Genomic DNA, 18,697 nt, shown 5'->3' on the forward strand with positions numbered 1-18,697 from the left:
ATAGAACATTTATTTTTCTAGGATGAAACATTTTATGTAGAAAAATAAATTGAAAGACCAAGCACAGCTTATGTTTGGATACAACTTTACATTCAGTGTTTTGTGCTTAGTTTTAAAATAAATTTGGGGAATGAGGGGAGTTGAGGGTTTGTTTGTTTGTTTTTTTTTTTGGGGGGGGGGGGGTATCAAAGCTGGAATGAGCTTTAGTTCTGTTATTAATTACAAAAGCTAGAATTCAGTGGGACCTCTAATATTTAATAGCACACGCACATACACTCAAAAAAAATCCCCAAAACAAAGCAAACAGAAAAATATTCAATATTTAAAATAAAACAGACTCAAACAGTCTTGAAACTGAGGTTTACAGTACAATTAATCATGGCCCAAATATCTCATTAATTGTTGGGGTATTTTTGTTGTTGTGATAAATGTTAAATGATACACACCATATAGTTTTTGTCTATGGTATGGATTTCCTCCAAATATCAAGGAGTATTGTTCTGTATGACAACTCTGTAGTTCCTCCACTGTAGCTTTACGAGAACGAATTTTCTATGATGAAAAAGAAGAAAGAAAAGCATCCAATTGACTATCGTAAATTAAAAAACCCTTCTACTTGAAAATCCATTGTAATCATAACAGTAATGGATAACCATTAATTTTTGTTTATGAAAAAGGTAAGCTGTCATTGACAATTACCTGTTCATAAGCAGAGGAAAAAAATAATTGCTTGTTTACCCTTTTGGTGCGATGGTTTTCATTTCACTGAAGTGAAGGATTATTCAAATAATATGAATAATATGAAATAATATATGATTGGCTCTGACATTTTAAGTCATATCAGCTCCAAGAAAAAGGAGAGTGTTGGGATTGCCAAATAATAATAATAATAATAATAATAATAATAATAATAATAATATATACTTTATTCATCCAAAAAAATGGAAATTCGTTTACAGACGTGGCATGCATAAAAATGTATAAACATAAAGTTGAGAATCTATGGCGGCAATGTATACATATATATATATATATATGCAAATGTACAAACATGTAAAAATATACAACGAAGAACCAATATATACAACCAAAGAGGTAGGGATCTAGAATTTATCTTCTTACCTGACAGTGACTTTCCAATCCAGTCTCAGACAGGCGTGTCCAGATACTATGAATGCGTCCAGCATGTTCCAAGTGGTTTTCACTTTCTGCACATGTACATTTATGCTTCAACATAGTTCCATCATATGCCAAGCCTATTGGTTGAAACAAGTAAAAATTCATTGAAAAATGGGTATGCATTAGGAATTTCCTTTCTTCCACTTCACTGACATTTATCATTCCCCCCTCCCCCATTTCTTCAAAGGCATGGGTTCAATATGAATACGCCTCATTTCTCATTATTGGATTATAAATCCCTTTATACATCTCAAAAGACCCCCCCCCCCCCCTCCCCCTCCCAATTCTCTCTACCCCGCCTTACCCCTTCTGGTGTTTTAATTATTTTAACATTATTGCATTGCTTGACACAGATTAATACAATATAGAGGCATTCATGCAAACAAACCTGTGGTAAACTTGTATGTTACTGGTCCAGTGTCCTGCAATGACTGAGGCGGGACAGAAAAAGTCACCAAAGGACTGGACTGAGTACGAGACAATGGGCGATGATGGGAAGGTCCTCTATGTCCTCTTGGGCGTGGGGGACTGAGCAGTGACGTTTCACCTTGATATTCTTCGGATGACGGCTCTGTGGCATCGGTAGTATTTGTAGTTTCAGGCAATGGCTCATTAGCCTGACCTGATGCTGTTGTAGGTGTTGATGGCGGCGTCCCATCTCCTGTTCCACTTCCACCAGCCCCACCACTTGTGCTACCTGGTGACATGGTCACATCATCTATTTTGTGTTCTAATGCCTCTGCTTCTCTATAGTCCTTCATTTCCTGCAAATATTTAAGATATTATAAGAGTAAAGCCAACAGCAAATTTTATACTTTGTTTGTTTGTTTTTAAGGGTTTTACAGCGCTTGCAACACGTTGAGGTCATTTCAGCGGCAGTAAAAATACAGAAAATGGTATAGTAAAAAAAAAGTCTAAGATTTATCAATAGCACATGAGAATAAGTAAGATAAAGGGGAATGGTTCAACAGGGAGCAGATGTAGATTCCAAGAGCATACTATCAGCATACAGCAGCAAATTATAATGATTGAAACTTACTAGTTTCTTTCAAGACTAATGGTGTGATAATCAAACATAAAATCACAACGGTACTTCTGGCAGGCAAAATAATTACAATTGAAACAGCAGACAAAACAATTAAAAAACAAATCAAAAATAAGTTTGTCGGGATAGAATGAGGTCAGAATTGATCATCTCTCAGGCTGCTAATCGAAACACAAATAATTTTTTTTAAAAACCCAACGAAATATAATTATCCAAAAACAGAGAGATCTTTTATAATCATCTTGAGAGACTGAAAGTCTGAGGTAAAATATCAATAAATCTAATTCGATACCTGTGCCAGTTTAACCTCTGTCTCCTCATCAACATTCTCCATGTGACTCTTGCTACTTGATCTTTGTAAAACAGCTTGACGGATATGCTGAAAATAAATTGAGCTAAGGATAAAACCTATCAAGTCGACATAAAATATACTGACAATGTCTTGTGCTTCCACGGCCTAAAAAAAAATTTTAAAAAATTGCATCAGCAGGAATGTTCATTCCTATGATTTGGTATGTGTAGAATGATATTTCTTGTGAAAGATATTTTTTAAAAATTGAATAATAAAAGTCCAAAAGCATTACATGTATGATATATAGTTGATCCTTTACAGCAGATATCTAATTGTTGTGTTTCTAATTTTTTTCGCAGAGACAACGCTGTTAACTAAGAGCCTTTTCCAAGGACTCAACTATGCACTGAGCAAGGCTCTAACCCAGGACCTTTAAATCCGAAAGAGAGTGTCCTACCATAAGACCACATAGCCGCATACAAAGTATGGTAAACAACCCAAAACATATGTGTATGGTTGATAATGAGAATAAATAAGAACTGACCACCTGCAGTTGTCTTACAATGAATAGTATTCAATGGAATAATAATTGTATGTTGTTTCACTCATATTACTGACCTGTTTAACAACATAAAGCTTCTGTTCTTTGATATACTGCTCGTGTTGCTGTAGAAATAAATTTGACTGTTGCTGGAACACTCCCAGTGGTAGAGGGGCTGAATGGGTGCGCCCTAGAGGTCTGTGTCTGAATAAAATGCATGACACAAAAATAAATGAATAGATAAAAATATAATTTCTTCAACAAAAGGCATGAACAGAGGAGATAAAAGCAACGATTCAAAATTTGAACCAATAAATCATGTCTGAGTTAAATGCCATTGGGTACCTGTGTAAAAGCTGTAAAAGACAAAAGTAAGAGTGCTACTATTTCAAAAATATGCTCAATAGCTAACGTGTACAATATGGATAAAATTCAAGGTCTAATCTTCTGATCGAGTCTGGTTGGTTTGTCTACCCACCTGTGTAATCTATGAGAAGTATGTGTTGATGAAGGTCCAGGAGCTGTGCCACTAGCGGCTAATGCTGGAATGAACGGACTAGCCAGAGGTGAGGAGCCTGCCCCTGCCCCTGCAGCTGTCCCTGAGCCGGGAGACAGCTTGCTTTGGGCTGACAGGAAGGCAGCTTGGGCTGACCCAGGAGGGAAGTCACCATCCAACACTGTGGGATTTAAAAAAAAAAAAAAAAGATGTCAGTTTTAACACCCTTTTCAAACAAATTTAGGATTTTTCAAAGTTTGAACTATGTTTTAAGTCTGTCAGCTAAACAAGGGTATGGAAACCAGCATTCACTTTTCTAAAGTTTCAGTCTGTATCTTTTTTATATATTAAAAATTTCAATTTAAAATTAGTTGTCTGTTATAGGACTACTTTTAGACAAAGCTTTTATAATACTTGATGTCCTGAAAATATTATCTGAACGTTTTTACTGGCATTTAGCATTTTTTTTAAAAAGTAATAACTGACATGGTCTTCATATATACAGGGTAATTCAATCATATCAATGGCCCATTGATCTAACCTATTTGCAAAAGGCTACTTCAGAGGTTCGATCAACAGGCCATCGATATGTAATCATTACATGAGTAGCCACACAAACATAATGCCACATAATTAAAGTACATAACAAATCTAAAATTAAACATGCACACTGCATATGAATGCATATTGTACCCATTAATTTGTCACATTTTACTGATTCACTGAATCCCTGTATGAATGAAAAAAAAATAATCTAGTACTTTAGAGTGGACGGATCTCAGTCCCTTTGCTTGTGAAGCGAGTGCTCTACCAACTGAGCTATTGGGACTACAGTATGTATAAAGAAATGAATAATATTTTAGTCAGACCTGCTGGCCACTGTACCTTCAGAGGCCTTAAAAGATACAGTGTTATGAGATTGGATTGTTTTAAAGCAATCTGATACGCACATAGTAGCTGTATAAAAGAGTACTTATTTCATTGGCATGGGAAATCCATTAACAAAAAATACATTTCAAATTATATTACATTAGAAGCCCTTAGCTTACTTGTGGTGCACTGGATTCACTAGCAAAACAACTGGATTCAATTTTGCTTTCAGGTGAGATTATTTTCCAGCTGCAAGTTTGCCAACTAGTAACTAGGTGGCTAAATCTAAATGTACTGTAGTAAGTCTTTTAAACTTTTTAAATAGAGTATATTTGAAAAAAAAGATGTTTCATGCACAAGTTCCATTTTTAGAAAATGGAGCTCACGACTTACCTGGGAGGGCAGAGAAGTATCCAGGCAATGCTCCTGGTAGCATTGGAGAAGCTCCTGGTAAAGCCATGCCTAATCTTGCAGACATGGCTGCTCGCAATTCTTCTTCTGTGCTTCCAGGTGAACCCTGCAAGTGAGAATATAAATGACTCAAATTTCTTTCTTTTTTCCTTTCTAGCCAGTATTACCATACTGACGACAGGTACTGTACTTACAATTAATGTTTTTTTTATTTTACACAATGACCACCACCAATATGTATGGATATTAACTGTGAATGTGTCTAATAATTTATAATCTGACAATACATTGCAATCTCTATAGGCTATTTTCAATTACCTTAATGTTACATAATTAGTTTGAGCTGTCCATGTGCCAAGAACACAAACTGAATGTTATGATTTAGTGCCATTTAAGATTCTTGTAAGCCATTAATGGAAATCATAGTCAGTTGGTAGTTGGTGTGCTTTCGCCTAGTCATAAGATTTAAAGCTAAGTACCTTTTGAGTAATATTTCTATTATATTTGTTTTTATCCAATCTAAAACTCAATGTTGAATCCACTCCACAAATAAACCTCACATGCATATCCAGACATATCCTAGACATTTAAAGAATTGGACTTGTAGTAAAACTGCTATCAGTTTCTACCCCCCCCCCCCCCCCCCCCCAAAAAAAAAAAAAGAAGAAAAAAAGATAAAATATTCAAAAATCTTACCGATGAAGAGGTTGGTGGTCGTCCTAAAGAAATGTTGGGCATGGAGGGAGATGTATACAAAAGGTCGGTGTTGGGATATGCCAGACTGGGTTGGAACGGGTTGAAAACATAGCCTGGAGGTGTTTCCTGGACAAAATAAATGTGAGAGAAACATTCAAACGTTTTGTTTTGAAAATGGAAAAAGCTTTTAATAGCGAAAGGTCGAATTGAGTAAAGGATTTAGGAACCTTTCGCTATATATGATAAACAATCTCAATACAGTGCTTATGCTGGGCTGAACTAAACACTGAAAATGAAAATTTTAAAATTTTGAAGTCTCAGGTTCAAGACTTTCATGACATGTTGAGAGTCATCCATATATATATCTATCGATATGTGGAGCTCGAGTTTTATGGAAAAAATGAAAAACAAGGCATTTTGTTACTGATATCAATTTCAAATGTCGTCTCTGTGAAATCACAAATGAGACTAAATAGAATTACAACACCTACCTCTTTGGAATGCAAGGAGGAGAGACTTCCGTTGGCCACAGAGCCATGAGTGCTACCAGGTGGAGAGTTGGGTCCAGAGTCAGGATTGCTGCTACACACACCCGTGTCTACTGAATAGAGAGAGATGGATAGATAAAGAAATAAACGCTTATTATAGGGGGATTAAGAGGAAATAATGACAGAGTATTTTTTCAAGTTTGAGGTATAGACGGCTGGATCATGCGGATGTAATTTTCATGAATGCCAAGTACATAAATCACCTTGCTTGATCAGTAACCAGAAGAAGGTAAGCTTTTATAGAGCGCAATATCCTTTAAATGTGCTCAAAGCACTTTACAAAGGATCCCTGACCAACTGCAACGCGTAACATACAGAATGAGAAATGGTGCCTGTTAGGATATTACAATTTTTTTTCCAGATAAAGACAACTCTGTTAACGGCCAGGTACTCATTTTACACCTGAGTATGTTGAGAGAATGTGATTAAAGAGCCTTTTCCAAGGACTCAACTATGTGCTGAGCGAGGCTCAAGCCCAAGACCTTTCAATCCGAAAGCGAGTGTCATACAACAAGACCATATAGCAGCACATATCAATTATGACAGTGAAACTTTTATACCTATCTTGCACCACTTTTCAAATGATTTAGCAGAAGCTATTCATGCTTCTAAATATGGAAAAGAAAAGGAAAGTCTACACCACCGATGGAAGGATTTGACTGCAGCTAAAGGTAAATTGAAAGCTTCCTCTATGAACTTGAGCTAGTGATTGAATCAATGCATATGCAAATATTTATATTGAGGCAAAATTCATAAAGTTTAAGTTAAAGTGAAAAAAAGATTCAGTTGTTGCTCTTAAAAAGACAAAATATAATGAGTCAACATTTTCCCTGGCAACTAATCCTGTATTATTGGTGAGGGTTGACACCCACAGGATTACCAGGGAGTGGTAAGAAACGTCATGAGGATGGTGATCAGAAAAAGTTAGGGAAAGAGGGGGTAGAGGGGTAGAGAGGTAGAGAGAGAGAGAGAGAGAGAGAGAGAGAGAGAGAGAGAGAGAGAGAGAGGGGGGGGGGGGGGGGGGTGAATTTGTGCGCGTTGACAGACGAGCAGTTGTGCAAATGTATAATGTAGAAGAGAATAAAAGAAAAAGAAAAGAACTCAAAAGCAGTTGTTAAACATAAACAAGCGGGTTAATCGTGATAGTAAAACTAAATCTACTGGTTGATCTACATATTTTAAAAAAGCAAGCATCGAGTGAAATAATGCAGAGTCATTACAAATTTACAAACAAGCAATAATTGTAAATGTTAAGTTAGTGTGCTCCGTGTTTTAAGACATCACATCACGAACATGATTATTGACCAATTGGAAATGTAGAAATACAAATGCCACTATACAATACGTACAGTTGATAATATGTATAAGAGAGAAAATGGACTGGGAAGAAGTACAATTCAATGATATGTTAAGGAGTACTATGTACAGTACTCTATTTACAGTCTTTGTATACTTAACAAGGGAATGGAGGGTGGAGAGAGAGAGAGAGAGAGAGAGAGAGAGAGAGAGAGAGAGAGAGAGAGAGAGAGAGAGAGAGAGAGAGAGAGAGAGAGAGAGAGAGAGAGAGAGAGAGAGAAACCGCTGTCGATCCACGATCGATAACGAAGTCACGACACAACGATATTATCGCCATTTCCCTTAAATGTATTCTTACTATATTTGCAAAAAAATAAATGCGGAGAGAGAGAGAGAGAGAGAGAGAGAGAGAGAGAGAGAGAGAGAGAGAAGAGAGAGAGAGAGAGAGAGAGAGAGAGAGAGAGAGAGAGAGAGAGAGAGAGAGAGAGAGAGAGAGAGAGAAATCCCAGTTCCACAATCCCTGGGGTATGGTGACGATGCAGAGCGTTTCGTTCGTTCTAAAAATACAACTTGGTTACATTGATGTTCTTTAACCAGCCACCAACGTCATGCGTAGGAATCACGTTAATGTGTGTTTGGTCGTGGTCACCTACGTCCAATATAATCGCCAGTCTTTTCTTCATAACATACCAACAAAATTAATAAAACACACACACACACACAACGCGCGCACGAGCAAAACATTTGGCGAAAATTAACTTCGACATGGCCAGCGTTCTATTGGGTTTTGCCATTGATGTCAATAACGATCGTCATCGATAGTGAGTGCGGCAACTTCAACAGTGAAGACAGATGCAATATTCGTGAGGTGTTCTAATAGTATAGTTAATGTTCGTCACTATTCGATGGTACAAAAACTAACAAAGAACATAGGGTTGCAAGTTAACCCGCTCAGACCTGAAATAATACTGATTCTTTCCTTGCTATGCGAATCATCGGCATGACTCTTTCTGTGTTTCATTCGCTATTCTGCCCTCATGGAAGTTCCATGTCTAATCATATTTGTAGACTCCTTTGGAAGTGTGTTCCCGATCCAAATCCATTTTCTCTCCGACACTTCTTCTTCTATTAAATACTGTATGTTTTGTTATTGTTTTTCCTCCCCTCCATTTACCAGATATTGACAATTCCAGCGTCCCGTCCCGAATAAACCCGTCGATATTCGCGAATGACAACATCGTGACGCTATTTGTCCTCCTTAGGAGTCTTCATGGCTCCTTCCAGAAATCAGAAACGTGCATCATGTTTCGAGTGTGGAACCCTGTAAACAAATGGCGAATTACCATCTACGAAGGCAGTGGAAAACGACGAAAGGTGATGTGTGTGTGTGTGTGTGTGTGTGTGTGTGTGTGTGTGTGGAGAGAGAGAGAGAGAGAGAGAGAGAGAGAGAGAGAGAGAGAGAGAGAAGAGAGAAAGCACGATGTATCCAAAAATCCTTATATAAAATAATTTTACATTTGGCATATTTCCTACTGGCACCACATACCAAGTAACAGCAGCAGCACCACATTACATTCCCCGCCACCATAATCATCATTATTATTATTATTAAATTATTTACCGGACTAGAATAAATGTCCACCAAAATATAATAAGTAAATAAATATATATAAATAAATTCTTTAATCAATGATTGAATGAATGAATGAATGAATGAATCCAAACTGCAAGCTGTCCACATTTGAAAAAGATAAGAGGGGAAGGGGGGGGGGGGGGGGGCGGGGGGCAGAGAGAGGGAGAGAGAGAGAGCAGAAATCAACCCTTCTTTTCCAGCCTAAAACATAGCCTGGACATTCTTCCTAGAAATACACATCATATACATAGGAAGTCGATGTTAGTTATCAATTTGGAGATTGATAATCTTGTCAGAACAACAAACACGCACACGCACAAACATACAAGCCCTCACACATATATATACAAACAAAAATAGGGTGGTTAGAATAATCAATCCATAACACTATAAAAATCAAATTATCCTCATCAATCTGTCACGTTGTTCATAATGTCAAATCAATGGCAATTAGATCACACAGTATAAGGATAACAATGATGACAAGACAAACTGTTCAAGATTTATAAGTTTAGTTAAATATCCTGCATAATATTCTGAGAATATTAACAAATATTCGAATCGCTGAGTATATTACAGAGATCAGTTATGTCACTTGAACTGTTCAATGATTGATGTATTATAATACCTAATGAAAAGTATTAAATCCAAGTGTGACTTGTCAAGTTTTAGAAGCAAAAGGCTGTATTCATTGTCACTTATTAATTTGACAACGGTCGACTCGGAAGTGATCATCACATGACCTCCATAAATACGTCTTTTGTTTTGAGATATTGATTTCTTTCAGTCGGAACTCCAACTCCTCGCTGCCAACACATAGAAGATGATGATGATGAAATGATGATGATGACGACGACGACGACGACGAAGAAGACGATAGTGAAGACGACGATTGTGATGATGGTGGCGATATGATGATGATGATGATGATGATGATGATGAAGACAACGACGATGGTGATGGTAATGATGATGATGATGATGATGATGATGATGATGAAGACAACGACGATGGTGATGGTAATGATGATGATGATGATGATGATGATGATGATGATGATGATGATGACGACGATGTGCGAAGTTTGTACCCATATTTTAAATTCAACTAAATTAAAAATGAACTCAATACTTTATTAGTTAGTGATGAAAACCAGGATTGCGAGGGGGAAAAAAATAATAAAAGGCCCAGCATTGATTTTTACAAAGGGCAACAACCAAAAATAACTACCAAGAGAGAAGGCGAAGTCTTGAAAATCAAATGGGTCACCTTCGATCACTCGCCAGCCAAATCGGGAACGAATTATGTTTATTACCACACCCACCCATCCAGTCCCCTTCCCTATCGAGGTATTAGGTGTCAGTAGCCGCGACAACGACGGAGTAAGGAAAGCAGAAAAACAGCAGCTGATCCACCTACGTACATTTTAAAAAAACTTGAATCAAGGCCTAAATTGCGACTGGACGCAAAATTTTGTCTATTAACCAATCTGGTAGCAGTACTTATTACGGTTAGTTATCTGATTTGATTTTTTTTTAGATTGGGAGGGAGGGGGGGGGGGCTCCTCCCATTTTACCCTACTGTTTATCTCAATAAATGTAGTTTAACATCTTATTAATAATAATAAAAAAAGATTGTAAGTGTATTTTATATTAAGGATGGAGGTATACAGTAGCTAGTGTGTGTGTGTGTGTATATCAATTTATTACATATTTTTATCCAATTGGCTGAGGAATGCTCGATGTACGTAGTCGTTTTTAAATTATTTATTTATTTGCTTCATTCGTTGTAGATACAAATCTACTCTAAATAAGGAAAATGTATTTTATGTCACTCGATTGTTTGTTTTTAGTCAGCCCCACATAAGTTGTCTAGAACGGTCAGAGCTACACGTATGACTTGGGTTTCCGTATTGTTATCACTAGATTTATAGTTTGTATTAGCAAGCAGAACTGGTGAGTATTTTAGTGAGTCGCATACTATCTATCCTACACCAATGGGAAGCGTAAGTCGTGACGTCACACCTTCCTCTCTTCCGGTTCAAAACTCATTGGAAGTGTGTATCCAATCGTCTTGAGGACCAACAATGAATAGGTTACATATTTAATCGTAAGATGGCATAACTATGTTAGTAACAGGTTCTTATAATTACAGGGCGTAAAAGCTAGAGGATGGATGGTCTTTTTTGACGACCAGCCTTTAGTTGGGCTAGAAAATAAGCTGCCATCACCCTGAAACCAGAAGATCGGTTTGCACAATGTATGTATCCTCCAGACGACTGGTTTCGCACTTCCAATAAGATTAGAACCAGAATTTTGACGTCACAATATTATTCCCTATAGAGAGAGCGCGTGGCTAGCTTTGAATTAAAGACAAGGATACGAGTTCGACCCTATAACTAAACATAAGCTCTTGAGGGAAAGCTTTACGTACGTTTTTCTTTTTCTTCTCTTAGTTCAATGAGAAAAGAAGGTTTCTTCCGATGTTGTCTTTGTTAAAAAATAGTGTACAAGCAACGAAGAAACTGCGTATTTCAGCTTAATGTGTTAGACGCGTAAGCTGAACCGCAAGACTGATAATCATTACAGAGCGCCTCGATCATGGTAGCAAAATCCTTAAATAAGCGATATATAAATGTAATAAATAGTTGTCAGTTATACTTCTAAGGCTCTTAGAGCCAATAGAGCCTGAGTTTATTTCGGTTTCTGCTCGAGTCTATCATATTGGGCTTTCCGTCAGATTTAGCAAATCCAGTTACCTAATCACTGCTGGGTGGACAGAGAGATAGGTGGAGTAAAACAACCCCCCCCCCCCCAAAAAAAAAAAAAAAAAACCGTATTCAAATTTTTTTTGGGCCAAAACACTCTTTCAAACAAATCGATCGATCTGAAAAATGATTGATCGATATTTGAAGGTCGAGTTTTCTGGCCAAATTTTATGAATTGTGTTTGGTATTTTAGTTGTTTTTTTTTGTTTTGTTTTTTTAGAGTAAGACAGCTAAGACCCTTGGCTTGTGAAGGCGGGTGCTCTACCATATCTAAATCCATTTATGGAAAATACCTTCCAACGAAGTTAGATAACAGAACATGATAGGATAAAGTCCAATTTTTATGTAATTCCAACTCGCCAGCAACCCCCCCCCCCCCCCCCCCCCCCCCCCCCCATGTCTTTTTAAAAATTATTATTCTAAATCTGCTATTAGATTCCATTAATAGAATCACTGCAATTTATTTTTTCTTCTTTTTCCTATACTACCACCGCCGATGCGTTGCGTTGCTTTACACAAATATTATTACAATAATGTACATCGCAATAATAATTGTTGGGTTATGTTATTTTATTTTTAGAGCGAGCGAGTTTTGAAAGAGCACGCGATGTTTATAGCACAGCCGATGCCAAATATAACAACCTTATTGGACAACGTCGATTCTTCAATCTTTCAAATTGATGACGGGCTGGGATATTTTAGGAAGCTATAACTGGACGCAAAAACGCCGACTACAAGCATCAGCAGCAGGCAGCGGCTCTTTACGATACTATTTTCACAGGGGGCTAATATTAGAACTGCTAATGTTAGAACTGAGATAATTAACCGCTATACAACGCCGGTGGTTTTACTTTCCCGGTCTCTCGAGTGAATCTCTCTCCGTCTCCGAGAAATGGATGGGTAGGTAGATGGATAGATGGATTAGAGGGTAGGGGGGTGAGGAGGGGGGTGAGGAGGAGGAGGAGGACGTGGGGCTGTGAGCTCTGCTCTAGGACATGATGGAACAATACAGTAGGTGAGTGGGAGGTGATTATGTGGAAGGGGGCGGGGATGGCGGATGGTAAGTAGATGGCGAGATTATTGATTATTGTGCATACCTTAAAGGTTTTATGTGTCAATGAGTCTATACAATAATGATATGATGTGACAGAGCAATAATACATGTAGAACATCATATATTTTTTTTTTGAAAGCGCGCTGCGATTTTATTGTTTTAAGGGATGAAATAAATTGATGACAATGCTAATACAAGAAAAAAAATGAAATAAAATAAAACAACCCCCCCCCCCCCCCCCCCCCAAAAAAAAAAACAAAAAAAAAAAACAACAACAAACAAACCAAAAAAAAAAAACACGAAAAAAACAAACCCCAAACCAAAAACAAAAGGAAAAAAAAACGGAATAAAATGACAGTAAACTTATAATTATATTTTTTAAAAAAATAATAATATAAATAATGATGATGATGGTGATAATGATGATACAATATGATGATGACAGCAATAACGAAAATACGGTGTTCTTTTCTATTTTTTTCTCTCCCTTTTAATCCCCCCCCCCCCCCCCCCCAATTCTCCTCCATCTAAGTTCTTCTTTAATTGGTTGTGAAAGTAATGTTAAGATGCAAATAAAGTAGTCTTGGGGATAATATACAATTATCATTGTCATTAAGAAGTTGACTTTCACTGCCGAAATCAAATTCTCCATTTTAAAACCAAATGTCAAATAAAAAAAAACCCAGATACAACAAAGCGATTAATGAACAAAAATATCAAAGCAAAGGCATTAATTAGTTGCCAAAAACAAAAATATCGTCCATAATGCCGTTTGTAGGACTACATATCTAAAATATTCCAAAAAGTACCATGGAACTGATTGAGGAAGAAAAAGAAAAAAAAAAAACAAACAACCCGAATAAAAAATAAAGGAGATCTAAAAGTAAATGGCAATGGTAATGTGCTTTTTAAAAAACGAGGCAATGATAAGTTAGCTATCATTATGTACATACTTGCCAGTGGCGTCTTCCTCTTGAAGGCTAGAGGGCCCTTATCCCTGCGGCCCACCAATGGGCTGTGTGTGATCATAGCCCGTCGGACCTCTTTCTTCTGCTTGATAGCAGATCGCAGCTTGAGGATGTTGGACTCGGAGGCTGGTAGAGAAAAAATAAGTCAAGAAGGAACATGCAGGACCGGCAAGGCACAGAAATAGTTGTATTATTATTATTATTATTATGATTATTAATAGTGATATTATTCATATATTAATATCTCACGAAGGCAACACACCACACACACAAACACACACTTTGAATTACAAATCCCGATTCATTACACTCCAAAATAAAGGACTAAAACAAAGACAATGATAGAAAAAAAAGAAAGAAATTTATATTTTCAGTCTTGTTTTTGTATTGTTTTCTCATTACATTGCGTAATATCAAAAGAACATTTTTAATTGACAGGTCGTTTCAAGAATATGCCGTTTCCTAAATAAGAACAGTTGAACCAAAATTGGGTTTATTCGTTTTCTTTCTTTCTTCAATTAAAAATAAAATATTTGGAGTGTAATCATAATGATTAGCGACTATTTTATGTATCAGAGCTACAGTAAATACAACTAGTGACATTTAAAAAAAATAAAATAAATGAAACAGTGCGCCATTATTATGATCATGTAACTGTAACACGATGCACGAGATGAATTAATGGTCCAAAATAGAACACACAAACACATACCGAGTCCTTACAAGACACTTTATTTAATTTATAAATATAAAATGCATCATGAATCCAGACAATTTTCAAGATCACATTCTACAGGAAAAGAAGCATAACCAATCGACAAACAAACAGAAATGTTAGTCTCCACAGAGGAATTAGATAAAAGTGTACAGAATATAATTGACATGGTCATTTCCCACCTTCTTTCGTGAAACGCCACTGCTATTTGAGTGTCCAAATTACTTTCAATTGAATAAAAATAAAAATAGCCCGCACAATGAAGACTTGACGAAAGGGCATTGTAGCCATGCACTATTGGAGGACAATGAAAATCGCTTTAATATTTGATGACGTGGCCACTTCAATTGAATACCCACCGGTGAGTTTCACAAATTATATGTCAGAGATACATTCTTCTTCTGTACCCCGAAGAGTAGACACGTTTTGGGGCGGGTAAGATTTTCTATTTCCGAGCAAACAATAATTCTATTTCCGAATAAATCATCAGCGGCAATATTCGGTGAAGAGGAGGAGCAAGAGAAGGAGTGTCAACAAGGAGGGGAAGAAAAAAAAGACCAAGGAACGAATTTTGGTCCAAATATTAAAGAAAAAAATAAACAAACGAACACTAAAAATAGTCATCGACAGCTGTTCCCAAAATAATGCACTCGGCACATAGTTCATACAAGGATTAGACGTGATGTTCCCATTTTAATTTCAAAGTTTTTGATCAAATGCCCTTAACAACATCTTTACGAACATTATTTCATTGGCGCCATTTACATTTCTTCATGAGTCTGTGATATGGCTGCATAAAACAAACGGGGCTATTAACTCCAATACTGAAAAATGGGAAGATTGCTCCATAGAAAGATTACCAGTTTAAAAAGGGCATAAAGACTGAATAAAAATAAACCTTCAAGAACTTATTAGAATATCCATCTCACATTTTTGATTCGACTTTATATTTCACTATCGTCGTCCATATAGGGAAATACAAAACATCTTTGTTAATATTACTAGAACGACAATTTTGTTTTATTGTTCTCTTTTGTTTGATGCAAGATATGTGTAATATGTCTTTGTGTGTGTGTGTGTGTGTGTGTGTGTGTGTGTGTGTGTGTGTGTATGTTTGTAAAATCCCCATCTATAATACGCGTTATGATGCAACCGTGATTATACTAGTGACTTCAATAGGCTAATTTCCAAGACGGCAACCAGCGGAAGTTATTTTCTAGTCAAACCCCGGTCAAGGAAGGGATGGCACAAAGAGTTATTTTCGTATGCTATCCAATTAACGCCATCTACTTTTTAAGGCATGACTAAATGACATCACGATTATCACCAAACATCGCCGTCGTCAAAGTCATCGCCATCAAAATCAAAAGATTCCTCCATTCTTCAAATTTGGAATTCATTCGGCAACCTAAAATAACTAATGACAAGAGCGACAATAAAACCATAGATCCACGGTAGGGAGATATGGGTTTTCCAAAATGACCAATGATATGAATACGAGAATAGCCAATCGCAACGCTCCTGTGACGCAAGTGATAACCTATTACAAGTTAGGAAATTGTGTAACTTATCGTGCCAGGAATGACGCAGGAAAGCTGAATAATAAGCTGGGGAGTTAAAGAAAGAAACTATGATGTTGACCGAATAATTTTATGTCTTGCTTATTCTTCAGATGGAATGGTTGGATGTTACTTTTTTAAAATGTTGATTCCCTGCCCTCTAAAACTTCTTATTTTGACCTAAAATAATAATTGCAAGGCCAACTCTGTATGAAATTTATAACTGAGTAATTGCTGGACTTTCTTTCAAATATGAATGAATTCACTTATGAAAAATATAGATATGTGATAATAATCGTGATGAAAAAAAGTTGATGACACGACGAGCACAGTGCTGATATAAATCTGCAATAAAACGACGACCTCTCATATTTCACATTTGTTATGCTTGTTAATACAACCCACTCAGATCGACAGAAAAGTAGGAGGTAATATGCAAGAAAGGTGAAGAAGCAGGCATTAAAATATGTCATTGATATTATTCAAAGACCTATATAATAATAATAATAGATCTTTATTGTCCATAAATATGGCAATTTGTCATTTAGTTACACTTGTTATAACGTTAAACGATAACTGTAAAATTGAACAGATATTTCACTCCTACTTATTTTCTCTCTCTCTCTCTCTCTCTCTCTCTCTCTCTCTCTCTCTCTCTCTCTCTCTCTCTCTCTCTCTCTGCAATGAAATAACATAATCTAGAGCAATAAGCCAGTCGACCGAGAAAAAATAATAATAGGTTTTACAAAAACGTGTGCTCGAGGTCATTGAATTCAGTAAAAGATGAAGAGAGTGGGGGGGAAATTACAAAATATATACTACCGTCTCTTTTCCTTAAAAAAGTCTTGATGCAAAAATACAAATAAAACACAAAAAGACAAACCGTGGCGACACCAATGAAATGAGCAAGACAATTGTGATCCCTCTAACTTCGATGAAAAAATCCCCAAATCCAATGAGAACACTCAACAACGATGACAAGAACCCTTTCCTGTGACAGAATAACAACGCGAGGAAAATGTCCACGGATGCTTTACATTCAACCTCAGAGGATCGAAAAGAAATTCTTTATAACGATCAGAGATAATGAAGGCAAGAGACAACGAGACTGACTTATCAAACGAGTTACTTTTCAACAAGAAAAAAGGATATTCCAAATTCTCAAATTCAAGAAGTAAGAGTTCTGACTTTCTTTCGACAGCGGGTAATAATGTTTCTAGGTAGGATATAAATAATCATCTCAACAACAAGGCTCTAGAAAAGCAGTCATAATATATTTGTGGAATATAAGATAATTGGGTTTACAATAATTACATGGTCATAATAATATCATGATATCAGATATAATGCTAAAAGAACTACTAGCAGAAATAGAGACGTACACACAAAATCAAAACATGGCACACGTTTTTATGCTGTGGTGTTTTATTTTTCTCGAGCTACTTATTAGCTACCGATAATGCTTGGAAAGAACAAGATCTCCAACCAAGTCATCCAATATGCTTTTGAAGTTTTGCCTACGACTGTTATCTAAAAAATAGTGCTCCAATATCAAATTTGATTGATACTCTTTTTAAAATTGATTTATACGAAGATGATCAGTGGATTGTGATTTTTATTGTTTTCTTCATATGTAAAGTACATAGGTGGAAATTAATTACATAGAGGTGGGGAAGAAAGATCGAGATAGATAGATAGATAGATAGATAGATAGATATATAGATAGATAGATAGATAGATAATAGAGAGAGAGAGAGAGAGAAAGAGAGAGAGAGAGAGAGAGAGAGAGAGAGAGAGAGAGAAAGAGATAGAGAGAGAGAGAGAAAGAAAGAGAGAGAGAGAGAGAGAGAGAGAGAGAGAGAGAGAGAGAGAGAGAAAGAGAGAGAGAGAGAGAGACTATTATGCTTGGAAATAAGACGAGAGAGAAAATACAACCTGGGTATACTCTGAGGTCTTTGTGTCCATAATATTACAATGATGTCCTTAATGTTTGGATCGCGTGGTAGCACTCAAAAATGTCGATGGTAGTAAATATCATTTTTACAATGAAATTATGAACATCGGGAAATTTCCACTTAAGTTAAGAATAGCATCCAATTAAGTGTAATGATTAAGTGTGAATGAATCTATATGGCCGAAATTGCTCAGATCAAGTGACTTGAGAGTGAAAATATATATGGAGAATAATTTGCAACAGTCCTGTCCCATAACAAATAAAGCACCACTGCATTGATAACATTAAAAATATCATTACCATGATACTGGGGATAACAAGAAAGATTGGTTTCAAAGGACCGGGAAAGGTAAGAAATGAAATAATGACGACCAATGTGATGATAATGATTGAGAATGACATAGATAATGGCCTACTTACCAGTCTTCCTAAGAGGGAAATCATCGTCGTACTTTCCCATTAGGTGGTGGGCGGCGTATGGGGGAGAAAGGTTAAGAGGAGGCGAACCTTGGTCCAAGGATCCGTGGTTTGAAACCCTGGAGAAATTACAGGATATCACGAGAGCTAGTTTAAAACTTGACGGAAGTAGACAGAAAGAAAGAGAGAGAGAGAGAAAGAGAGAGAGAGAGAAAGAGAGAGAGAGAGAGAGAGAGAGAGAGAGAGAGAGAGAGAG

The 18,697-nt window shown here is 36.6% G+C and overlaps 1 protein-coding gene across 1 annotated transcript in view; it reads right to left on the reverse strand.

Annotated features, from left to right (window-relative positions):
- The window catches only part of LOC144965249 (histone deacetylase 5-like), a 96,766-nt gene that overhangs the window by 11,692 nt on the left and 66,377 nt on the right, over nucleotides 1-18,697 (reverse strand). The window contains exons 9-19 of the mRNA XM_078900389.1: nucleotides 18,445-18,560; nucleotides 13,782-13,922; nucleotides 6,022-6,131; nucleotides 5,531-5,656; nucleotides 4,817-4,940; nucleotides 3,536-3,734; nucleotides 3,135-3,261; nucleotides 2,517-2,603; nucleotides 1,568-1,943; nucleotides 1,123-1,256; nucleotides 447-552 (exon numbers count right to left, since the gene is read on the reverse strand). Coding sequence (XP_078756515.1) covers nucleotides 447-552; nucleotides 1,123-1,256; nucleotides 1,568-1,943; nucleotides 2,517-2,603; nucleotides 3,135-3,261; nucleotides 3,536-3,734; nucleotides 4,817-4,940; nucleotides 5,531-5,656; nucleotides 6,022-6,131; nucleotides 13,782-13,922; nucleotides 18,445-18,560 — 1,646 coding nt within the window. The remainder of the gene's footprint in view (nucleotides 1-446; nucleotides 553-1,122; nucleotides 1,257-1,567; nucleotides 1,944-2,516; nucleotides 2,604-3,134; nucleotides 3,262-3,535; nucleotides 3,735-4,816; nucleotides 4,941-5,530; nucleotides 5,657-6,021; nucleotides 6,132-13,781; nucleotides 13,923-18,444; nucleotides 18,561-18,697) is intronic.

This window comes from Berghia stephanieae, chromosome 2 (genome assembly GCF_034508935.2).
Source record: "Berghia stephanieae isolate SIO BIC M18660-M18661 chromosome 2, UCSD_Bste_1.3, whole genome shotgun sequence".
Classification (NCBI taxonomy): domain Eukaryota; kingdom Metazoa; phylum Mollusca; class Gastropoda; order Nudibranchia; family Aeolidiidae; genus Berghia; species Berghia stephanieae.